A 24,327-nucleotide genomic window follows, 5' to 3' on the forward strand; every position below is an offset into this window, starting at 1 on the left:
GGAGGAAGCCTGGCATTTAAAAAGTAATTGTCAAGTGCATTCGTAATGTTTTATTTCTTAGATGAGCGTTCATTATGTTATTTTCTCTTGGGGATTATCTTTAGTTGCATTATTTTTACACTTTTTGAATGTCTGACATAATCCCTTAAACAACAGCAGGCAATTATTAGTCAAGGGTGATAAGTTAGATTTTGAAGGAAGCACATAGGCATGTGGAAGTAGAGTTTGCCTGGTCTCCGGGGAGAGCGAAGAGCTGAGATTTCCAGGAAAAAGCGAGGAGCATCTTGCAGCCAGAGGTAGTCACTTATGCTAAGCCCAGAAGCCTAGCATGTTCAAGGGTCTGGCAATATGGTGTGACTGCAGTGAGGGAAGGCAGGTGGGGCGTGCCAACTCCCCCGTCTGCCCCACATCTTAGTCTCTGGGGACCCCCGCTGGAATCGCTGTCAATACCACAGGGCCTCCCTGTGCCCTCTGGACTGGGTGCTTTGTATGGCCCAGCTGCCAGGTGCTGCTGCAGGTGGATAAGGGCCTGTGTGCATTGTGGGTGCAACCTGGGCCCTGGCCCCGGAGTGCTTGCTCAGCCTGTGGTCTCCTACACCCACCCTGCCACTCAAGTTCTTCCCTCAGACCTTAAGCCTTAAGCTGGCTGCAGGGCCTGGCTGGGGGAAGCCAGTGTGCACCCCTGTGTGAACCCCTTGGTAGACCCTGGATCCCTTCTTGTGGACCGGGCTGGGTCCTAGCTGTCTGGATGGTTGGGGATCCGCTCTTTGTCTTCTTACTTGTATCTGAGTCTAGGCCCCATTGGGTTGGGTGGCCAGAGCCGTGGCTAGACACTGGCTTTCTGGTTAGGTGGCATTCTGAACCCTTGGATCATACCTGGAGCTTTGAGATTTTGCTGTTTGTCTCTGGCCAGGCCTTTATAGAAGGAGCCTTCCATCACTGATACAGAGAGATGGGGTGTCACCAGAGAAGGGCCACTCCTTCTGTGGGGGGCCCCCTCCCACCTGACAGCATTGTCCCGCCCCCCGGATGTACCATGAGATATCAGGCTCTTTGCTCAGATGGCCTCTGTTGGGGATGGAGCAGAGGGAGAGCGAAGCCTTGGGCCATGCTAGGCTTCAGGACACTTTGCCTTCTTTCTTGCTGCTCTAGCCAGCCTTTCAGGCTGATGGATGGTGAGGCGGGGCTCCTGGCTGCTGGCGGGCTGGCTAGCTCTCCTTTAGTGGGGGTGCCTGTGACCCCTCCTTTTTCCTGGACTGGGAAGAGTTGTAGGGGAGACCAGCCAGGGTTGGTGTCAGGTCACTGGCTTACAGTAGGCCCAGGAAATGTGGAGAAGATTGGAGGGTGCTTGGTGCTGGTTTCCTCTCCAGCGTGTGTGTGGGGTTTTGGCAGTGAGGCTGTAAACGTCACTGCTGCCCTTGATCTGGGCACCCTGTAACGGGACGATGGCGGTGCACTCCCACACAGCCTGGGAGCACTTCAGCCCAGGCGTCAGAACCCCTTCCCAGCTCCTTTGGCCTCCTTCCTCCTTCCCGCCACAGGGCTGTGGGGCCTGCGGGCACTGGGGCAGGTCTGGGGACGGGCTGCGGGTTGTTTCGGAGAGGATAGCGAGAAAGATGGATTTGGTGAGTGTCCGAGGCTACGTTTGAAGGGGCAGTTGGGGGTAGAAGTGTTGGGCCACCTGGATGGCACTTGTGCAGGGGGTGGCAGAAGGCACAGGAGTGGGTAGGGAGCTCCCATAGGGGTCCTCAGGAGCCACGCCCAGCTGGGAGGATCACCCTCCTGCTTGGGGCACATAATCCCTGTGGTTCTGGGAGCCTTGCCCTGAGCACGAGGGCCTGACTCCTGACGACCTTCTCCAGCCCTGCTGAGCACCAGGAGTGGTCCCTGGATGCAGAAAGGATACTGCAGGATCCTTGCTTTTCATCCAGCCTGGGTAGGGGGTATGGGGAACACACCAGCAGCGTCTTCCTGGGGGACCGTGGCAGGCATGGGTTGAGACGCAGACAGCAGCAGCCGGGACCCTAGAGGCCTGTATCAGAATCATGAGACAGACAGGTGATCAAAAATGTAGATTCTGCCCCCATTCCAATTGGATGGGTCTGGGCTGGACCCCTAACCCCTCTGCACACAGTGCTTCTGATGTGCACTGCGGTTTTGAGGGTCCCCCCATTAATTGCTGCTGCAGGAAAGCAGCCCGCCACTCAGGAGCCTTAGGCATTGGTGGAGCCCCTTCATCTGGCCATCAGTCTGGCTGTCTGTTTCTTCATCCTTCTGTAGTGTTAGGTTTGCTGCTTCCTCCTCTTGAGTGGGCCTAGGGGCAGTTACAGTGGGAAATTGCGACAGAGGCTGGTGCTGGCTAGCACACAGTAAGCTAAGAGGTGTCAGAGGGTGGGTAGCATGGGCCTGGCACCCACCGCCAGCCTCCCTCCGGGTGGCCTGGGTCCAGGACAGGGCAGGGGTGGGTGGAGCGCTTAGCATGCCTCTCACCTCCGGGGTGGGACACAGGTTCCGGGCGTGGGGAGGCCGAAACGCGGGAGTGCATCTACTACAACGCCAACTGGGAGCTGGAGCGCACCAACCAGAGCGGCCTGGAGCGCTGCGAGGGCGAGCAGGACAAGCGGCTGCACTGCTATGCGTCCTGGCGCAACAGCTCCGGCACCATCGAGCTGGTCAAGAAGGGCTGCTGGCTGGACGACTTCAACTGCTACGACAGGTACACTGGCGCCCGCCTTCCCCTCCCTCCCTCACGGCCGCCCTCCTCTCAGTGCCATGGGCACCGGCCAGGCCGCACAGGTCTGAGGGGGCCTTTCAAACTGAGCCTGACATGTAAGGGCGGGAGGGGAAACTTGGACAAGTGCGGGGTCCAGCCCTGCGGGAACTGGGTTTGCTCTGCCCCTGCCCCTGTCCTGAGGAGGCTCTGAGTGAGTGTCGGCCCCGCCTGCCCCTCCCGACTTTGGCGGGTTCACTTGTCCCCGGGTCATTCCCCAGGAGGCTGTCTGTCTGTGGGGAAGGGTTTGGCAGGGCGGGCCCTGGAGTCTTGTGTGCCTCAGCTGGGGGGCGTGTGGAAAACTGTGTGCCTCCAGGCAGGAGTGTGTGGCCACCGAGGAGAACCCCCAGGTCTACTTCTGCTGCTGCGAAGGCAACTTCTGCAACGAGCGCTTCACCCACCTGCCGGAGGCTGGGGGACCGGAAGGTGAGGCTGGGGGAGGAGCGGGCTTGGGCCCCAGCGCTCAGCTCCCGAGTTGGGTGGGAAGTGGCCGCAGGGCTCTCTAGCCCAGGAAGTGCGGGGGCGGGCGGGCTGTGTGACACAGGGCTCCGTGTGTCCCCCAGTCACGTACGAGCCACCCCCGACAGCCCCCACCCTGCTTACGGTGCTGGCCTACTCGCTGCTGCCCATCGGGGGCCTCTCCCTCATCGTCCTGCTGGCTTTCTGGATGTACCGGCATCGGAAAGCCCCCTACGGCCACGTGGACATCCATGAGGTGAGGCAGCTGGCTCAGGGCGGGGTAGGGGTAGGGGTAGAGGTGGCAGCCAGGCCAGGACAGACCCTATGAAGCCCTGGTCTCCCCCAGGACCCTGGGCCTCCGCCCCCGTCCCCTCTGGTGGGCCTGAAGCCACTGCAGTTGCTGGAGATCAAGGCTCGGGGGCGCTTTGGCTGTGTCTGGAAGGCGCAGCTCATGAACGACTTTGTGGCTGTCAAGATCTTCCCACTCCAGGTGAGCGAGTGAGGGGCTCCAGCTCACCCACCCCTGCTGCGGCCTGAGCGCTCCCGCCCCAGGGCAGTGCAGGCCCGTATAGGCGGGATGAGAGAGACGTGGGCCCCACTGGGGTGGGGAAGGTCATCGTAGGGCTAGGGCAGGGCTTTGCAAAACCTTGATCCCCTCTGGTTTTCAGGGTTTTGCTTTTGACATGAGGTCTGGTCAGATGCCCGGGACCTCAGACTACCCTGAGCAGCTGCCCAGGACCTTTAGCAGAGACAGGCCCAGCTCTGTCTCTCATTTGTTGGGTGACACCAGGCCACTCGCTCCCCTCTCTGGACCTCAGTGGGCCTGTCTGTACATCAGGCGCTGGCCTTAGGAGATGTCGGGGGCCACCGTTGGCCTGTGCTCCAGGGCCCGCTCAGTCCAGGTCTTCTGCCTGCCTCTATATAGGCTGAGGCTGGGGTCAAGGGGTGTGTGTGTGTGTGTGGGGGCAGTGGGAATGGGGTGAAGGGGGTGGTTCTGCTTAGAGTGGTGGCGCTACAGTGTGGGCTTTGGCCGCATCTCTGCCTCAGGACAAGCAGTCGTGGCAGAGTGAGCGGGAGATCTTCAGCACGCCCGGCATGAAGCACGAGAACCTGCTGCAGTTCATCGCCGCCGAGAAGCGAGGCTCCAACCTCGAGGTGGAGCTGTGGCTCATCACGGCCTTCCATGACAAGGTGAGCCGCACCCTGGGAATGGGTGCCCAGCGTGAGGTGGCATGACCACGGTCCCCACGGTGACTTTCCACATAAGGTGACCCAGCCGTAGGTGTGGCTATGGTCTACAGTGAGAGCCCCTAACCCTGGGAGAGACTCTCAGGAATAAGAACAGTGACCTCATCATTAGCACCACTGACCACCCCACACCCCACCCCCAATACCTCCTGGCTTCATATACCTCCATATCAATTCCAGCCTCCCAGGAAAGGAGCCCCGCCATCCCGGGGCTGGGAGACCCGCTGGCCTGGTCCTGTCCTGTCCCCAAGTTCTGTGCTGTCTCCTCTAGGGCTCCCTCACGGATTACCTCAAGGGGAACATCATCACGTGGAACGAACTGTGTCATGTGGCAGAGACAATGTCAAGAGGCCTCTCCTACCTGCATGAGGACGTGCCCTGGTGCCGTGGTGAGGGCCACAAGCCGTCTATCGCCCACAGGTACCTGGGTTAGCCGTTGTCTCCCTGTGCTCCGCTAGCAGCTGCGGACGAGGTTGGAGGGCAAGAACAGGGCCTGGGGAGGGGCGGGTGTCTCAGGTCCATGCCTAGCCACTCTGTGCTGTCAGGAGTGGCTGCGCATGAACGTGGGCCCACCTGCGGCTGCCCTTCCCTGCCTCCCACCTGTGTTCTGGGCAAGGCGTGGCCTCCCAAGCCGGTTTTCTGGTGCCCTCCAGTGGCCACGTGAGGAAGTGCTGACTCCATTACTTTGGAGAGTTGGCCCAGCAGTTCTCAAACTTTTTGGTTTGGACCCCTTTCCACTCTTAAAAAGAACTTTTGTGTATATGGGTTCTGTCTGTTGATACTTGCTGTATTAGAGCACACACATCCCATTAGCTGTCAGAGTGATGACATCACATGTATGTAGTTTCCACACTCGATACTCTTGAGAGAATGAGCTTAAAAAAAGGCAAATAATGGATTATTATGAAAATAATTTTTTTTTTAAAGATTTTTTTATTGAGAAATTGGGGGAGGGGAACAGTGTTAGGGAATTGGGGAAGGGGACCAGCCAAGTTGTTGTTCTTCAGTCTTCGTGTGGAGGGCGCCAGTCGCCATCTGGCTTCCCGTCGGCAGCTCATGGCCTCTAAACTCAAGGTGCTGTGTTCAGTCTTGGTTGTGGGTGGACGTAGCCACCATCCCATGTGGGAGTCGAACCAGCAGCCTTGTTAAGAGCGCGTGCTCTGTCCACTGAGCCATCCGGGCAGCAGCTCAGCTCAAGATGCCAAGTTCAGTCTTAGTTGCGGGTGGGCGTAGCCCACCGTCGAACAGGCATTCTTGTTGTTAGGAGCATGTGCTCTCACCAGCTGAGCCATCCTGCCACCTTTTGGCAGCTCGGCGGCAGCTCAGCTTGGGTGCAGCGTCACTGGCCCATGTGGGAATCGAACCAGCAGCCCTGTTGCTCAGAGCTTGCGCTTTTAAGCCAACTCTTAACCAACTGAGCCACTTGGCTGGCTCTGAAAATAATTTTGACCTTGCAGATCTCCTGAAACAGTCTCAGGGACCGTCTGGGGTCCCTGGAGTATACTCTGAGAGCCACCGTGTCAACTGCTCATCTTAGTGCTTTCTGAATGGCAGGCAGTGCTCTCAATACTTGGAAATAGCGGCTCATTTCATCTTCACTACCGCCCTATGAGACGGTACTGTTTTTCTCAGGCCTGCCTTACAGATCAAGGAACAGGAGTGCAGAGAAGTTGAGCAACTTAGCCATACCTAGTTGAGTGTGGTTCTGTGGCTATGAGGGAGCGGAATAAGCCTCGAATTCCGGGGTTTAAAGCTAAAGGTCCCCTAATGGTACTAACATTAATGTCATGTAAGGTTGACTGTATTAAATGACCACTTTTATAGGTCAGAATGGTTGTTTGTGGACTCTTCCATATGGTTCAAGCTCACAGTGGTGCATAGTGAGTGTGCCGGGGTGGCCCCAAGCTTGTGGACTTACTACTCTCTCAGTTTAAGCCTCACTACAAGGCTGAGACAGGCACTGGGGAGACTGAGGACCAAAAGTAACTCGGCTAGTAAGAGGTGGAGCTGAGTGCACACGCCTGCACCCCTCTGTCCCCCAGCCTTTGTGGTGGGCTCGAGCCCCTCAGTGCCTGCACAGAAACCCAGGCAAGTTTGTTTAAACTTCTGTGCTCATGCACGTCCCAAATATTATAAATCTTTCTGAGAAAAGCCGCCTCCCAGGCCAGTATGCTTGCCTTCAAACCCTCTGAGAATGCAGGGGCTGCCTTTGATATGGTGGGGACTAGGGTGGAGTTTGCCCAGCCAACTGGGGTCCACCCTGGTGCAGACCCTGCTCCCCAGATAAGGTAGGAAGGCCTGCTTTGGGGTTGTAGGGCATTGGCTTCAGTATCTTGGGAGCAAAGCTAGGAAGCCAGGAGCAGGTAGGTTGGACCCTGATGTCCATCTTTATCTCGGTCCCCTTGTCTCCACAGGGACTTTAAAAGCAAGAATGTGTTGCTGAAGAGCGACCTCACAGCCGTGCTGGCTGACTTTGGCCTGGCTGTTCGGTTTGAGCCAGGAAAACCTCCAGGGGACACCCATGGACAGGTAATGAGCCTCGGGGGGTGCAAGAGAGCCCACGGGTGGAAACTGCCCTTCTGATGCTCAGCTGGCAAGGGGCAGGGGCAGGGGTCACCTCGTGAGCTCAAAGCTGCCTGAGAACTCTGAGAACAGTGCTCTTGTTCACCAGTGGGGACAGCAAGGCCTGCAGGGCAGCGAGTGTCCCAGGATGTGCAGCTGAGAAACACGGAGTCCTGGCTGGGGCTTTGGCCACTCATCCTTATAGGCTTTCTCTCTTGTCTCTTTTTCTTTTCACTTACAACTATTAAGCAAGTTAAAACAGTCACTGTTAATACTAAGTATTCTCCTCCTCTTTCTTCTTTTGGTCTTAATCTCAGTAAAATACACACCATCTGTGTAGCTCTTTGTGGTGTTGATGGCGCAAAGAGGCAGCAGTTTCATGTTAGATTACTGCTGTCTCGAGTGCGTGATAGTTTTAAATTATCACTGAGGTTCAGTTTACACCGTGACCTCTCATGACCCTCCCATGAATGTGGCGAATCCAGGATTGCCATCATCGTTGGCGTCCTGCTCTTGAGTTCTGCCTTCCAGGGCCCTGTCTGGTGCATGCAGGACGTCATTTCCTGTCTACCTGTGTCCAGTATCTGTGCATGGTTGGTGACTGTAGGCCCTCTCCGTCCTGTGTAGGTGGGCACACGGCGGTACATGGCCCCCGAGGTGCTCGAGGGAGCCATCAACTTCCAGAGAGACGCCTTCCTGCGCATCGACATGTATGCCATGGGGCTGGTGCTGTGGGAGCTTGTCTCCCGCTGCACGGCCGCGGATGGTGAGTGGGCCGGGGCCCCGAGTATCCTGGGTGCGGGTGGGGAGCAGCGGGTCCTGGAGGTGACTGCGCTGGGCTCTCTCTCACCCCAGGACCGGTGGACGAGTACATGCTGCCTTTTGAAGAAGAGATCGGTCAGCACCCGTCGCTGGAGGAATTGCAGGAGGTGGTTGTGCATAAGAAGATGCGGCCCGCCATTAAGGATCACTGGCTGAAGCACCCGGTGAGGGTCCTGGGCGGCAGGTGGGGCCTGAGTGCTCCGTCAGAGCCCAGGTTGCCCCTGGGTGGGTCACTTATGCAGTGGAGTCCACTGGCCTTTAGTCTGAGCCATCTGGGTTTGAATGCTGGATCTGCCAATTAATAGCTGGGTAACTTCGGGCGAATTGCTTTATTTCTCTGGGCCTCTGTCTCCTCAGGATAGTATAGTATAGATTTAATGAATTATCATTTTAATTTGCTTGGCAGGACACGTATCACGTAAATGCTTACTATGCATTAGTTCTGATTAAATATTCTCTGTTCTCTGCCTTTATCATTTTCTGGGCATGGGCTCAGCCACATGGCATCTGGGCTCCTCTAAAACAGGGATACTGTACAAAATACCCCAGCCATGTAAACCATTTCCTGTCTTGGAAGGATGTTTGCCCTCAGCTCCATTGAGTCCCTCTTCCTGCCCACCCCAGGGTTAACGCAGAAAAAAGGACAGTCTTGGGGCCACTGGGGGCTAGCACTCCACCATACATATCATCAAGGGTCAAGGTGTTGAGGCCAAGTTCATCTACCACTCTGCTCTTTGGAACCCGGGGCTGTAAGTGGAGAAGACTGAGGCGTGGAGAGAGCTAGGCTGGGCCCAAATCTGTACCTTTTGTCTCAGACTTTCTCAGTCTCCAAAGCAGAGATGCCAGGGTAGCCAGTCCAGTTCCCTGATGAGGCGCCCAAGGTGGCCTTGTACTGAGCAGGCCAGAGAGTTCCTGGATGAGGACATTTTACTCGTTCTTTTGTCTTTCCCAGCTCTATACAGTTGGTTCCAGCATAGGATGTCACACCATGTTCCCTGGACCTCAGGGAAGTGCCCCAGGGGTGTGGGAGTAGGGTGGGACAATGCCCTCCTCTGGTCCCCACTGTGACCGCCACATGTTGGGCCCGTACTTGATTTGGGCTTCACGTAAGATTTTGTTTGAATATCACCGTGTCTGCCCCAGCAGCGGCCTGGTCTCCCCACCTCTATGTTGTGGTTCAGTGGTCCTTCTGTTGGGGCTGTGGAGGGAGGCCAGTGGGCTTGGGATGGTGACTGCCAGGAGGGGGGCATCTGGATTCCTGCATTTTCCCCCAGGCCCTTGCTAACTGACTGCTGCTGAGGTTGGGACCAGTGGGCTTTGCGTGGTTCTCGGGAACATCATCGAGTTTGCTGTCCCCCGGGACAGCAAAGAGGGGCACTTACAGGGGTGTCTTTTTCCTCTCCCCTGTCATTGTGCAGGGCCTGGCCCAGCTCTGTGTGACCATTGAGGAGTGCTGGGACCACGACGCGGAGGCTCGCCTGTCTGCGGGCTGTGTGGAGGAGCGGGTGTCCCTGATCCGGAGGTCGGTCAACGGCACTACCTCGGACTGTCTTGTCTCCTTGGTGACCTCTGTCACCAATGTGGACCTGCCCCCTAAAGAGTCAAGCATCTAAGCCCAGGACACGAGTGGATCTCCAGACTCAGTGGATCTGAAGAGGAAAAGGAAAAAAAAAAAAAAGTTGTGTTTTGTTTTGGAAATCCCATAACACCACCAACAAACACATAAAATGCAGCTGCTATTTTACCTTGACTTTTTATTATTATTATAATTATTATAATTATTATTATTAATATTATTTTTTGGATTGGATCAGTTTTACCAGCACATCGCTCTACTGTATCGCAAACAGCGGACGCGTCAGCAGGCGTTGAGGTGCTGAGCTGTGAACGCAGAACCAGCGCCTGCTCAAGAGCCCCGCCACCTCCTGTCCTTTGGGGGTTCATTGTTCCCGCTTTCTCTTTGTTTGTCGTCTCAGAATCTGTGACACAAAGAAACCCATCTCCTGTCTTAGGAAACTTAATGCTGCAAACTCTTCCTAGAGGAACCTTTGAAGACTGTTACATAAGAACATACCTTCCTCAAAAGAGGAGTTTCCCTCTGCCCTCGTCCTCCTTCCACCCTCCCTTTTATTGTGTTTTGTTTTTTTTCTCCCTTTTGAGACAGTGAGTTTAAGGAACAGCAGATGTGTCTTTCATGGATTAACGGGTGTTGTCCTGACCGAGGAAAAACTGGCATGAGGACAAGGATGGTTTGGACTGGAGTTGGAAGGGGAGGACGGAGCTGGGGGTAGGGTCTGGAGCAGAGCTACACTGGACTCGGGCAGTCGGAGCAACATCCTTTGCTATGAGGCTACTTCTCAGGTAACCAGGAATTGAGGGGAAGGACCGAGTGGAGGCTGAGCATTAACGGCAAGCGTGGGGTTTGGAGAAAGCCCCAAAGCAGGTGTGGCTGTGACCCATCTGCTGGCCCTGACCAGTTTTTTTCCACTAACTTGGGCTTGGGCATAGGACAAAACGTTTTTTTTTCTGCCCTATTTTAAGGTTAGGTAAGGTAGAAATCACGGTTTAGTGAGTACATTCTTCGTAAAACATGATGCTGTAAATATCTTTAATGGGGGAGAGGTTGAAATACATTGCTTCCTCCTGGAGCAGTTCAGGGAAATGCCCACAGGGGGCGCCCTGCAGAGCCAGGGCACGAGGATTTCCTGTGTGGGCCCTACTGAGGCCTGCCTCTCTGGAGACCCTGAGAGTCCTGCAGCGCCGGCTCTGCCCCATGTGGTGACATTACTGTCCCCTTTTTGTGGCTCATGGACACGGCTTTCTCCGGACCCCTTAAAGTGGTGCATATTCTAAAAACCCTTTCTCTGTTATGCCATAACCTTGCTCTAGTCAGTGAATGTTCTTAATGCTGCTGTTTCAACATTTGAATTTTTTTTAATTTATGAAACATGCAAAATTTTTAAAAAACAAAATGTACACACATCCACACGTACACACACGCTTTGCTATGTGGCTTCCAAGGTTTAAATTTTGAAAAGTAAAAGAATTAAAACTTCACGACCACAGACCACCTCAAACCAGAAATACCTCAGAATTTTCTACTTGTGTAAGTTTTATTATATATTTTATTAGTTGTGTTGTCTTGTAATAAGTATATTTTAATGTAAGTTGGCTTTTATGACAAGAAAGTTTAAAAGAAATAGAGAAAAAGAAAAAAAGTTTGAGTCTTCTAGGTAGTGCTACCATTTTTGTTTGATAACGCCCCCTTGTAAATAAATAATCGTCATCAACTGTAGGTTGGCTGTCTGGGCCAAGTCTGGGCATTCATCACTCTTGTTTGTGAAGGCTTTTCCTTCTGGTTTCTGTAGACCATTTTATTTTAAAACTGGATCTCTTAATATTGAGGGGAGTCGGTGGGCGATGGGAAGAGGTTGAGAATGGGAGAGGGGCACCTCCTCTTGGGTTAGTTGGAGGTTCAGATGTTTCCCTCAACCTGATGGGTTGATGTTCAGAATGACAGGTAACCCCACTTTAACTTGGTAAAACTGTGGCCCTTTGAGACCTGCGTGAGGTAATTTTACTTGAGATTTAATTTCTTAAGGAAGTTAGCAGCAGTGATAGCAGAAGAGACCCTTGGTGTCTCTGAACCCACACTGAGGCTCGGGAGGCAGTCTGTGCTGGAGGGGCATGTCTGGAGTGGAGCGTTCTCCCCCTGCTGCCCTGGAGCTGGCAGCCTGAGAGGGCGCTGCACACACCCGTGGGCCATCTGCCTCCCACTCAGCCTGCTGTGGGCAGCGTCTGGGGCCTGCCTCTTGTGTGTGTCCTTTTCTCTGCGTGTTTGCGCACAGGGTGCTGTGGGAGGTGAGGTTGCTTCCCTCTCCGAGCTCAGTTTTTGCTTCGTGGGTCAAAATGTGAGCTGGCCAAGGTGGTTACAGGGACAGGTTTTTTGTTTGTTTTTTTTTGGTTGGTTTTTTGGTAAGCTATGTTGTCGTTTACTTTTTTAAAAACAAACAATTTCGTGCTGTGGTATTTTCTTCCCTTGAAATAATTTTTAACAGCAAAACAGGCCTTACAGCAGTTGCTTTTCTTTTCCACTTATTTCTTTAAGAAGCTTTAAAATATTTATTGAGAAGTGCCATATCTAATTTCTTTAGCTTTCTCCTCAGGCAGTGCTGGGCATCTCTACTTTTCACCCTCAGAAGAAACAAACCACTAACAAATGTATTGGGTTGTCGGAAAAGTCATGACGTATTTTTTCTATGTTTTTCATTGCAAAAATGCGTCATGACTTGTCCGACAACCCAATAGCTAATTGACTACAGGAATGATGGGATCACTGGTCCTACTGTGTGTGGAATACTAAGCCCCCGCCTCTCCATGTGGTTTTAGATTTCCTCTGGGTGATTTTCCTTCTGTGTGCTAGTTGCCTCTTGTGAGAACAAGCTTTGACCTGGCTGTGGAGGGTTGAGCTGTGGCCTTGCCACGGGCACCTGCTGGTCAGGACGCAGTACAGACACGCGGGCCTTCCTGGCGGCCTGCATGCCTTTTATCTGAGTGGGCTCCCTGTGCTGACCCTGTGCTCAGCTCCTGTGGCATCTCTTTGGGGCCTTGGCCCCAGAGTGAAGTGTCAGGAGATGGTACCTGTTTGGTGTGGTCGGGGAGAGGGCAGAATCCAGGGGGGTCTTTGCCAGTTTTTTGGACTGCAGCCTGCCTTTTCCCCTCATGCTCTGTAAAAGGCCCCTTTCAGGCAGCATTCCTGATGACTGCTGCTGGCCAGAAGAAGGCGGCTGACCTCTTTCCAGGGCATGCCACTGGGAGCCTCAGATAAGGTGTTTGTCTCTTTGTTGTCATGTATTCTTTGGGAAGTGAACCGTCTAGAACCCTGATTTGTGTTTATAGGTCCTCTGCCTGTGCTCTTCTCCACAAAGATTTCATGTGACATTCACTACTGGGCAGCTCAGATAACTACGGCTTTTTTTTTTTTCTTCTTTCCCCAAGCTCTGTGGGAGACTGGTGGGAATGGAGTCTGGCATCATTTTCCCTGCCCATGGGAGAGGCTGTCCCATCTACGGTGGGAGGGCAGCCAAGTCGGGAAGAGAAGTGGCCAGGCGTCCTCGCTTCTTCCTTTGTCGTGCGCTGTCATCCAAGCAGGCTCCTGGCTGTAGGACAGGATTGGTGGGAGAATGTGCTACATTTAAAAACACCCATGATCACTGTGGGAAGGAAGATATCCCTAGCCAGAGAAATCCAGGAATGAGAAAGAGAAGGAGGAAGCAAGTGGGGACAGAAACCACTGTGTCACAGTGTTCTGCGGAGGACTCTTACTGACTGGGGGGAGGGGGTTCGGGGGGCAGGGAAGGCCATGGACATAGTCATTAGAGCATCCTGGGGCTGGCACGAGCTGGATTTTCTCCTGGGACCATTGGTCCCTATCAGGAGTCCTTCTTTGAGTAAGTTACTCAGGGCAAGATGGACTGTTCTTAGGAGAAAGGGAATCCTGGCTATGAGGGAAGTTGGTGAGCCGTATCAGCCTCTGTTGTTCAGCATGGCCTTCGTGTCCTGTTGGCTCTTGGTAGGTGCCCAGAGGGCTCAGCTCTGCCTGGGGAGGGCTTCCCATGTGTGCCAGCTTCTGACTCTGTCTGGACTTGGCGCATGGGAACACAACAAGGACTTTGTTCAGCCTTGAACATCTTCAGTAGGCTTGAGGGCTCCTACTCATATATTCTCAGCTAAGGGAATGGTCTCTCATCTCCAGGCCACTGAGATAGTTCCTCCATTGCCCCTAGGGGGCAGGCTAACCCTCTTGTCATGGCTTCTTGTATCATGCTTTAGAAAGCAAGACAGGTGATCCTGCAGCTCTGCTCTGCCACCTTTCTCTCCGCTTGGCCACGTTCTTGTACCCTGCCATCCTGCCACTCTGCACTGAGTGGTTGGACTGTGTGTGTGGTGTTTACTTGGTGGTGGTAAGCCCAGCTGTGTATCAGATGTCTACCATATACTGTGTGTGGCTCAGAAAGCCTGTCACGTGGCCCCTACGCTCTGAGCCATGAGGGCAGGGAAGTGGCTGCCCCATCAGGGTGGGAGGACTGGATGGTCCTCTTGCAAATGGAATTTTGCCTCTTTTAAAATGCCATGTAAAATCCCCAGCACCTAATGGTAATATTATAGAAGGGTTTGATTTTTTTTTTCGTAATATAGTAAGCATAAGTATGTAAGTTTTTAGGATTGGTACTGGAAGTCCAGTAGCCAGGCATTATTCCTGAGAACTGGACGCATTAGAGAAATATCTAAGTTGGAAAGCATTTTCCAGAAGTTAACTGAGTTTGATTGTCATTTCCAGCTACTTCAGTAGCCTGTTGGGTTCTTAATGGCTCGTCTTTGGAGAGATGGCCAAGCATGGCTCACATTTCAGGGGCACTGGACCACACCTTCCCAAGAAGCACAGTGAATTTACTCACCTACCCCTCATCCAGGGAACGCGGCCAGAAAGGAAGGGGCACGGTGGCCTTTTCTCCTCATTTGGGTGATATATGTTCTCCTTGGCCAATGGCTGTTTACAAAAGCTGAACTAATACTATACTCAGCAGCTAATGTGTTCAGCCAAGTAACGGTAAAAACTTAGTCTTGATGAACTGTAATGTTTTTGGTAAAGAAACAGGCCCAGTAATTCAGTTGATGTAGTTTTTCTTCTCAGTCTAGATTTGTAAATGTTTGATGAATTCAGGGTCATACGATAGTTTTCGAAGATTCCTGGTAGTTGATTTGTAACCAGCAATCCACCTATGAATGTATCCCAAACCTGTAGAAGGCTTGGCAGAGTTTTTTAAGGTAATTATTTAGTTTTGTAGGTAAAAGAAACTGAAGTTTAAAACACACACACGTGCGCGCACACACACACGGACATTAATTCATTGACTCAGCCACATTTTAGAAACAACTAGTGGGTTTTAGAGACCCATAAACTATCAAATCATCAAATAAAAGTCCAAATTATCTAGGGCTATTTGGGGATTTTCCTGTTTTACACTCATTTTGGGTCTCCTGTTAGCTCTGGTTTGGACAAGATTTTGAATTGAAAGGATTTACCACTATTTACTTTTTTACCAAGCTTTTACATTGTCATGAGGGTATCTTCCAGGTATGAATGAAGCAGGACTTTGTGGTACTCCGTGTATCCCCGTAGTGCCAAAAACCAGTTATACTTTTATTTGCTCCTGTGGCAGCTCGTAGAGATAACACAAGTGGTTTCTCCTCGTGAATTAAAATGCATAATCTATAGATGCCAGTGTGTGGTGACGGCCCTGCACTGCCCTTTTTTCTCCAGGAGCGTCTCTGGTGTGTCTGGGGCCTAGGCAATTCTGAAGAAATATACACATGGACACACGTGTGTTTGCAGCGGAGTATACATACGTGGGCTCTTCTGGACATCTGTGGATAAGCGTCACATTTCATTTTCAAAGTTTACAATTTGAGCTCACAGTTATGAAAAATAGGACCCATTAGCTAATGCTTTTCAGGCAGGTGAGGATGGGTTTTTTTTTGCAAGTGGATGAGTTCCATTTGAGTCCTGCGAATTTCTGCTGTCAGTTGGGCAATCAACTGTCCCAATCACGTTTGCATCGGAATGTTGTTAGCTAGTGTTGTAAATAAAAGAATAGGTTATATACTAGAGATATGACACTTGAAATTTTACTTTAAAAAAAAATCTATAGCTCTACATATATATTTAGTTATATCACCTGACAGGTTCTTCTGCACAGTGTGGAGATTGTTTTATACCACAGATTATTTTTATAAAGCCTAGTGCGTATGAATAAGAATGATTTTTGTAACCAGAGTAATGAGCTTTACCTTTCGAGATAAATGTACACTGGAGTATGAGTGGCACTTAGCGCTCACGTGGATGCTCGTGGTACACTGGCAGATGGGAGTCCAGTTATGGGTCCTGTTTGGCTCAGACTCCGCTGTGGCTGCGGAGGACATTGATGCTTCAGCTCGGCTCCTAGCAGGTGGGGAGGAGGAGGCCTGGGGAGAAAGCATCAGGAGCCTAAGGCGTGTGTCACGTTGGCGCGTGTCACGTTGGCGCTTACTCCTCAGATTTCTTTTGAACAAAGGGTTCAGAGCTTAAAAACTAGTTTGTGAGCTCCTGCCATAGGAGGTAGTAGTGTGAGGTTGTTTTGGGTGATAGAAATTATATGGGGGTACAGATTGGGGCGGGTTGGGACTAGAATAAGAATCAGGCTACGGATTTTTGAAATTTGAAATAAGGATTTGGTGATTTGAGTAATTCACCAAACTGAATTATCTAGGACCAAATTATTCATTTTTTAGGACAGAATTTCCAGTTGAGTAATTATTTGGAAAAGGGGGGAGTGGAGAGGGTGGACATAGTGATCAAACGAAATGGAGAGCTGTCAGGCACATTTTGTCCTCTCTGGTCAGGGCGGTGTGGAGGCGAGAGTAGGTTGGCTCGCTGTTTTAGTCCAATGAGCCAACCAGTGGCCCGTGGAGAAAGCTCAGAAGTCCGTACCAGCAGGGCATCTCTCATGTCTACACAGGTTTCCCATTTTTCCTACCAAGGTCAGCATCACTGCTATAATATGGAAGGCAGTCTTCAAGTTAGCCTTTTTATTTTGGGGTAAAAAGTGGATTTGGGCGAGCCTTTTGGACGGGAATATAGAGGGAGTGAATAACGAACCTAATTCTTTGTGTCTGTAATTGCTAGTTCTGAGGCCCAGCCGAAGCCCTGTCCCCCAGACCCTACCTGCTGGCTTCAGTCGGCCGTGTTCAGAGGTGCAGTGGTAGGGGCTGTTCTGTCAGGAGAATTCCTCATGTGTCACTTTAAACCAGCTGTGCTGCTGATTCAGTCTGGTTTAGAATCAAGTTTTACACTTTGCCCCTTTTATACTTGGAGTAAATTTTGTTTTCGTTTCTGCAGATCAGTAGCACTCTAGGAACCAACCCACCGTTCCTTTCGCTGTTCCCCGTCAAAGAACCTTTCTCTGCTCTCCAGCCCGTCTGAATGTAATTCTGTTGTGCCTTTGTTTTTGTCATCTGCCTCCCCCCAAAAGCAACTGCTGTAAGCTTTTTTCTACTTATCTTTTCTAGCCCCACACTCCACCTTTTTCCTTTTTCCCAGCTGTAATTCCTGGATGCAGGTCTGCGTTCCAGGTGTTTTAAGAACCAGTTACCTCAGACCTCATGTTGAACGGTGTCACCATCTGGGTCCTCAATACTGCAGGCTTGTAACATACACAGGCAGGAACCCTGCCAAGTGTGGGCACTTATTTGTTGTGAAGTAAAACTCTTCCCAAGTACGGAAAGCAGGGGCTTCTGGCAAGCTCTTGGCGGCACTGTGGTGGGATGGGTCTAGAGTGTCATCTGAACGGTGCTTCCAGTGTTCCCCTTTCAATTCTGCCATTTTCAGTATTCTCTTGTCTGAATGGGCAAAGTGATTCAATTGACTGGTCTTGCACACAAATTAGTTCCAAAGATGAGCTCTTTGTAACACATTTCCAGTCACTGAAGCTCAAATGTAGAACATTCCTTTCAATGGCAGGCTTCAAAACCCACCATCCACCACAGTGCATTTTGGGAAGATGTCTGTAGCATAATGTTGCTGTGAAATTAGGCCTTGCGGGATATGGCTGTTTGTCATTTTGATGTATTTTAAATAAATATATATATATATTTTTAAAAGAGTCTTTTTTACCAGTTCAAAAAGTTTAATTAACCAGCAGTCACCACATCTGAATTTCTGTCTCTGGGGCATAGATGGCAGACCAAGATTAAAAGTGGTAACTCAGTCATTCGCATGTGGGCTGCCTGCCTGGGTTGTCCTGCTGACGATGGGACACAAAGGTCATTGTGTTCCCATAGGGTCTGGACTCAGCCCTCCAAGCATTTGGTCTCTGCCCTGTTCGGCGGACTGTTGACTAGTCCCTGCAAGTGCTTTAGCCCAAGTGGGGTTTCCTCAGAGCACTGCCACGACTTACGCGTATGTTTAGCCAAATAATTTCTCCATAAGGGAAAAACACGCTCATCCAGATTTTACCAGCAATGACAGATGAGAGTAGGAAGGATTAGGCAACATCTGGGTTTTGATTTGGAAAGTGTCCGAGTCACTGTCAAATGAGAGCCAGTGATCGTACAGAGATTCCTAGGAGACCTCAATTGAAAGTGTTAAGACCTCCTGTGAGGGGAGGAATTGTTAAAATGCCAGCGGCTTCCCCCCACCCCACCCCCCGTTTTTCTTCTAGAATTCTTTTAAAAAAAAATAATAAAATAAAATGCAAAGAAAATTGAGTGATACTTGAGAATTGAGGGTGAGGGTTACCGCAGATTAGAAACATACTTCTAGATTTCAGTGTCACAGCACAAATCCACACAATGCCATTTTTCAACTGTACAAGAGAATCTGCTTATGAATTTGACATGATCTTAACGGTAGCGTCAAAGGCCGAATTTTTCACCTGTTAATATTTTTCCACATTTGTCCTTGAATCCGAATAACTATACAGTACTGTAAATTCAACTTAGATCGAGTTTGATGTCAATTCTTGTGAAAAGAGCTTCTGCATGTAACAGACACACAAAGAACACAGCAGAGTATAAAATTTGCAGGACCAATTTGGGAACCAACAGAAAATGTCACCTCTCATTTGCCATCTTATATATCAGTTTTACCACCTACTTCTAAATTTGTACATTATTTGTAAGGAAAAGAAGGAAAAATCCTAAAACTGTCTAACTTAGTGGAGAATGTGTGTGTTGGGTTTAGGATGATAGCAAAGTCTTATTGAGCTGTGTTACCTAACTTGTATATAAAAATTGTAATTAAAAGTTTGGATTCACCTGTTTCTTGCAGTTTAAAACAAGTAACTGCAACCTGGAAATGTGACTAGTATATGATTTAAGGCTATAGAAGTGAGGAAGCTCTTCAAGTGCTAAAACTAAAGACTTCTAGTTTTTGGCTCAAATTCAGCAAGTACTGTTTGTATACCAGGATATGTGAGATGTAAATGTAATAGGTCACTTTTCACCCTTGTAGCTATAAAATAAAAATTTTGTAGAACAGAAATAGCTTGTACTACTGAATTAACAAAAGTTATACTAAAGTATCATGTTTTTAAAAATATATATGTATACAGAGTTAAGCTTGTTGCTGTTACCCTGTCTGGATTTGAAAAGTGTGCATATATATATATATATATATATATATATATATATATATATATATATATATATAAAATATACAAGCACACATCTAAAATGGCCTAAAGCAGACATCCATGTAATTACAGTTGCAAAATGAAGACATTTTAGAAAGAACATTGTATCATAGTTCATTCATTTGCAGTGGATCTTTGTTCCTTTTTACTGTGGTAATTTTAGAAATGAGTGTCCAGTTTGAAATTAGATATGCTAAGTTGGGGTTTTGCTGCTTGAACTCTGCACTGGGTCCTCAAATAAACCGATGTGAATGTAGTTTTTTCCCTCTGTGTGAAGAAGCAGCCACACCCCAACAGAATAGGAGGAAAAATCTAGAACTATTTCAAGTTTTATCTTTTTGTATATGAAAATAAAATAATAATAATAATAATAATAAAGCCCTGTTGTCTCTCTTAATCATAAGGTGGGGAGCTGAGGTTTCTTCTCCTGGCAATTAGGAATAAATAAAATGGTGTTCTCCCACTTACAGTGCCGACTCGAGCACCGTGTGAGTTCCTGCTTGGGACACATGAAGTTGTTGAATGTCTAGTCTACCGTGGTTCTGTGGGGCCGGAGCCAAAGCACAGGTCTCCATTTCAGCTCTTTAGAAGCCCAGGGCCCAGTTGGAGACACTGTGGGCTTCTCTTAAATGAACTGCCTTGGGATATGGGGTAAGTTCCTGTAGGGCAGGGGTGTATTTTGCAAATCTCCAAGATCCCACACACACATACCCCCTTAACCCCCAGCCTTATACTTTGTAGACCACCCCAAGCAATATTTTGTAAGTGGAGCAGAGAAGCCTAGAAAATAAGTTCTATTCAGGACTACTGCAGAAGACGAACTGCTATTCCCAAACATGGCTGAGTACCAGGGTCACTTGCTGAGCTATTAAAATATATACTTCTGGGAGGGACACCACCCCAGCTCTGAATCAGCAAGCCAGGTTGCACATTTTGGAGTTCCCTAATCTATCTCTCACTAAATGAAAACATGGTTCCCTGCTAATAAAATAATGGTGGTCTCTACTACCTAACAAAGAAAGCAAGAAAGCCCCAGAAATCACCTCACTGCTTTCTGCAGTAACGTAAAACAATTTTTTGGCCCATGAGTAATGTTTGGTAAGTGGAGAAACACCAGCTTTGAATCTTGGTGAGGTTAATGCCTTTTTATTTACCCTTTATTAATAGGATTGAAACAACTTGCTTGGAACTCTTGGGGAACAATATCTGATAAAGGGGCCCTCTTTTCAGGGAGCAGTTGGAAAGTTCACCTTTTATTAGTACCTCTAATGATGAGCACAGAGGAGAGGAAGGCAAAGGGTTAATTTTTTTTTTTACTAGTTTCAGGTGTATGAAACAATGCACTAGTTATACTTTTTACCCCTCACAAAGAGATAACTCCCCTTCCCCCAATCCACCACCCCACTCCTCCCCCCATACAAAGTGTTAATTTTTGAATGAGGACCTTGGAGTTGGAAATGCTGGAAGTTTGGACCATAGGGGTCATCTGGTCAAACTTTCCCTACAGCAAAGGAATTCTTTCACCAAAAAAGAAATTGGACAAGGAAGCTAGTTTATAAAAGCAGGCTCTGGGGAGGGAGGTTGTCATTTTGAGGAGTCAAAAGTTTAACTATTGCACTGTGTTGTACAGCTGAAACTAATTTTAAAAAGTTTATTTCACAAAAAAAATTAAAGATGCAGGAGAACTGGTTATGAATTGCAGGCTTAACATTAGAAGATACTAGACTTTTATATAATTTATGAAGTGACCCCCCCGTAAGCCTAGTGCCCATCTGACACCATACATGGTTATTACTATACTATTGACTATTCCCAGTACCGTGCTTTACACCCCCATGACTATTTTGTGACTACCAATTTGTACTTCTTAATCCCTTCACCTTTCTCACCCAGCCCCCCAAACCCCTCCCATCTATCAACCATCAGTTTGTTCTCTAAGTTGTACACCTGAAACTAATATAAAATAATATTGGATGTTAACTGTAATTAAAATATATATAGTCACAGGGATATATAAGGAATAGAATCAATAGTATTCTAATAACTATGTACAGTGTGAGATGAGTAATAAGACTTGTTGGGGTGATCACTTTGTGAGGGGTATAAATGTCTAACCACTATGTTGTTTTGTACACCTGAAACTAATAAAAAGAGAAGCGACTTAAGAAAAAAAAAAAAAAAGGCAGGCTCACCCAAGTGAGCGAGTGGAAGAGGACTCACAGGCCATTCAATCTGCCTTCTCTTAAGTCTCAAGTACCCCTGTGGAACACGAGGGGTCCCCTGATGACCGTTTGAAAAATACTGGCACACTCCCTTTGTTATAAAGGTGGGCAGACAGGCCCGGAGGGAGGTACCCTACCTCAAGTCAAGCAGCCCTTCCAAGTCTTGACCTCTTGGGGCCAAGTGTGGGGTTGACTGTACAAGATCTGGATGAGGAAGAGTCACCTGCCCTTTACCTCTCTAGTGGTTAGCACAGTGCGTGGCACTTAGGAGGGCCTCGGAGACATACCTCTTAAGTGACTGTGTATATTTAGTCAATTCTGGTGGAAGCTGCCAAAGGAGCTGTGAAACCTACCAATACCAGTGTTGTCTGGTTGTAGGTGTCAGGGCTCTTGGTTGTAAATGATGGGGGCTGTGGGGTGGGGATGGCGGGTGGTGGGTTACTGGAAGGATCTTGGGGCAAGTAAGTAGCCAGCCCAGCCAAACAAGGATGGGTCTGGACTTGAGCCTTAGAAGCTGGGCTCACAGCATTGCAGGCCTTCATCTTTGTCTCAACATTTCAACCCCGCTCTGGCTTAGTGCAGGACCAGATGCATCTATTCCTTTGTCTACTTAGCAGGAAACAAGTCTGTAGACAGTACCGAAGTTCCATAGGTCACAGCTTTCCTACCTGGAGAGAGTTCCCTTGGATCTAGGGATCCAAGATCCCTAGAACGGCTCTAGTTGACCTAACTCAGCCAATTAGGGTCAGAGGTCCAAGGCACAAAACGACTTCATGAGAGGTATTCCTGGGGGGGCGGGGGGGGGCATGGAGCTATGAAACTGTCAAAACAATGTCCACACCTCTTCAGGTGGCTGTGCGAAATGGCCCCCAGTTTAGTAACTAAGTCCACATGGAGTGCTGGGGGTTGTGCTGCAAAATGAAGAAGACCCATTAATTGTGAGTGGGAGTGCATGAAACATTCTGTCAGTAGGCATTCAGCAATCTGGATTTTATATTTTATCAAGATAAAGTAGAGACGACTAAATAAAAACTGTTAATAACTTACAGAGCTACATGCTTCGGGTTCTTCCCAAAACGCTTTAACGTGGTGAATCTCCTCTAATTATCACAAAACCCTGTGGTCTAAGTATTACTATTCTTAACCATGTTAAAAAAAGGAAATGGAAGCCTAGAAAGGTGCAAGCAGCACACCCAAGGTGGAAAGTTGTTGAGTAGGGATCCAAACCCCTGCACTCTGATTCAAGGTCCTTGGCCACCATGGAGTACCATCTTGTCAAGAAACTCTTTGGGAGAGACTAAGCTATTATTACAAGTTCTGATTTGTATACCATATGACTTCAAAGTCAGGCATCATGAAGACATTCAGTGTGGCACGGGTTTTGGAGTCAGACCTGAGTTGGAATCTCGGCTCTGAGGACCTTAGTGTAACCATGCTCAAGTGGTTTACTCACCTAGTACGTGGGACTAGAACAACGGTATTTTCTTGTCAGGACTAGATATACACACTACTGAGCCCTCAAGACGTCACGCTCCGCCCCATCACCGGGTCAAGTGGACCAGCGGAGCAGGGGGAGACGCGTGGGTTTCCAAGTTCGTCACCAGGGGGCGCGCGAGGCCCTCAGTGGGGAAAGCGTGCACTCGCCCTCCGCGCCTCGTCTCCCGAGAGGCTCAGGTAGCGCATGCGTGTCTTGGTCCTGAGGTTGCGATTGGCTCTCAGGCGTCAGACCCGGTGTGCGCATGCGCTTTCGGCAAAAGGTGGGTGCCAGGGGTAAAATGGCTGCCAAAAGTTTTGCGTCCCGCTTCAGAGGCTCCCGCCGTTTTCTGAATGGCTTCGTGGCAGGAGCGGTAGTGGGCGCCGCGGGAGCCGGGCTCACGGCCTTGCATTTTCTCCGGAGTCAGGGCGCTGAGGCAGCGTTGGCGGTGAGGGAGCCAGAAGGTAAGTCTGTGGGTTCGATCTCCCTTCCGCGACCCAGGTGTCGGGGCCCGACTCCTGCCTCGGGCGTGACTCGAAATCCTCCACGCGCGGCTTTCGCCATTCATCCGGCCCGTGGTTTTCGGCCTTCCTAGTCTCCGGGCTCGGCCTCCTCTACCCCCACGCCGCGCCTAGCTCGCCTCCTTCACCAACTTCCTTCCCCCGGGGGCCTTCTTGGTCTTCTACCCCCAAAGTATCCACGAAATGTATGTTTTAGTGTCTGCCGGTCACTGGATTGTTAGCTCCATGAGTTCGGACCATGTCTGTTTTGCTCCACCCCCCCGTACGCAGCACTGTACCTGGCACATAGTCGGCGTTCAGGAAGCATGGATGGATGGATGAGTGAATGAATGAATGGTTTTAGCAGGTTAGTTAATTGTTCTCATGTTATCATCGTTCTGATGAATGAATACCTGCTAGCTCTTCTTCGAAGTGTATACATCCTCAGGTTGCCGGGAGTACCTTATATTTGACCAAGAAAATGAGCTCATGCTCATTTTCACATTTTCCCTGACATGCTAATTTAATTTGCTGCTTCTGTTACTTGGCATTTAGCAAGGGAACTGCTTACTCTGGTTGGTTGAAAGACTGGGAAAGGCGTCAAGGAAGGGTTGTTTTGAAATCGACTCCCTGTTACATGTGTGCTTGGTTTCTCCCACTAGGAAAAACAGTACCGGGTTTCGCCCTGTCTTGCTGCCGCACACAACCTCTGCTTCAGTATCAGAACAGTGAGGCAGAGTGTCAGTGAATGATGGCCTTTAAAAAAAAAAAATTAGAAAGGCTCTGCTGGTTGTCCCCACACGAACTCATAAAACAATGAGTAGGTAGGCTCTTTCCTAGTCAGTCGTATCAATGACTAGTAGTGACAAGAGTATTACCTGCGCTGCTGTTGTGTTCACAGTACTTTGTGAAGAGAGATTTGAAAATTTGTTGTGAAAGACCAGTAAGATCAGTTCCTTATTTAGAAGTTAATGAGATCGGTTCAGTTTATCTTGATATAACTACACAACTGATAATAAACAAAACCAGTATTTTGTCT

The 24,327-nt window shown here is 49.5% G+C and overlaps 2 protein-coding genes across 4 annotated transcripts in view; both read left to right on the forward strand.

The window, feature by feature from the left end:
* Positions 1 to 19,453, forward strand: part of ACVR2B (activin A receptor type 2B) — a 39,870-nt gene extending 20,417 nt beyond the window's left edge. For 2 of the 3 annotated variants that reach the window (XM_019662771.1, XM_019662770.1), the window contains exons 2-12: positions 2,509 to 2,716; positions 3,087 to 3,196; positions 3,334 to 3,485; positions 3,576 to 3,719; positions 4,277 to 4,420; positions 4,749 to 4,897; positions 6,892 to 7,006; positions 7,667 to 7,805; positions 7,895 to 8,025; positions 9,280 to 10,967; positions 16,800 to 19,453. In XM_019662771.1, coding sequence (XP_019518316.1) covers positions 2,509 to 2,716; positions 3,087 to 3,196; positions 3,334 to 3,485; positions 3,576 to 3,719; positions 4,277 to 4,420; positions 4,749 to 4,897; positions 6,892 to 7,006; positions 7,667 to 7,805; positions 7,895 to 8,025; positions 9,280 to 9,474 — 1,487 coding nt within the window. In that variant the 3' untranslated portion in view covers positions 9,475 to 10,967; positions 16,800 to 19,453. Of the gene's footprint in view, positions 1 to 2,508; positions 2,717 to 3,086; positions 3,197 to 3,333; positions 3,486 to 3,575; positions 3,720 to 4,276; positions 4,421 to 4,748; positions 4,898 to 6,891; positions 7,007 to 7,666; positions 7,806 to 7,894; positions 8,026 to 8,813; positions 10,968 to 16,799 lie in introns of those variants that run through there. The other variant, XM_019662772.1, reaches the window with a different exon arrangement.
* A 3,623-nt stretch (positions 19,454 to 23,076) lies between these two features.
* The window catches only part of EXOG (exo/endonuclease G), a 28,700-nt gene continuing 27,449 nt past the window's right edge, over positions 23,077 to 24,327 (forward strand). The window contains exons 1-2 of the mRNA XM_019662724.1: positions 23,077 to 23,359; positions 23,424 to 23,494. Coding sequence (XP_019518269.1) covers positions 23,090 to 23,359; positions 23,424 to 23,494 — 341 coding nt within the window. The 5' untranslated portion in view covers positions 23,077 to 23,089. The remainder of the gene's footprint in view (positions 23,360 to 23,423; positions 23,495 to 24,327) is intronic.

Source organism: Hipposideros armiger, unplaced genomic scaffold (genome assembly GCF_001890085.2).
Source record: "Hipposideros armiger isolate ML-2016 unplaced genomic scaffold, ASM189008v1 scaffold_380, whole genome shotgun sequence".
In the NCBI taxonomy this organism is placed as follows: Eukaryota; Metazoa; Chordata; class Mammalia; order Chiroptera; family Hipposideridae; genus Hipposideros; species Hipposideros armiger.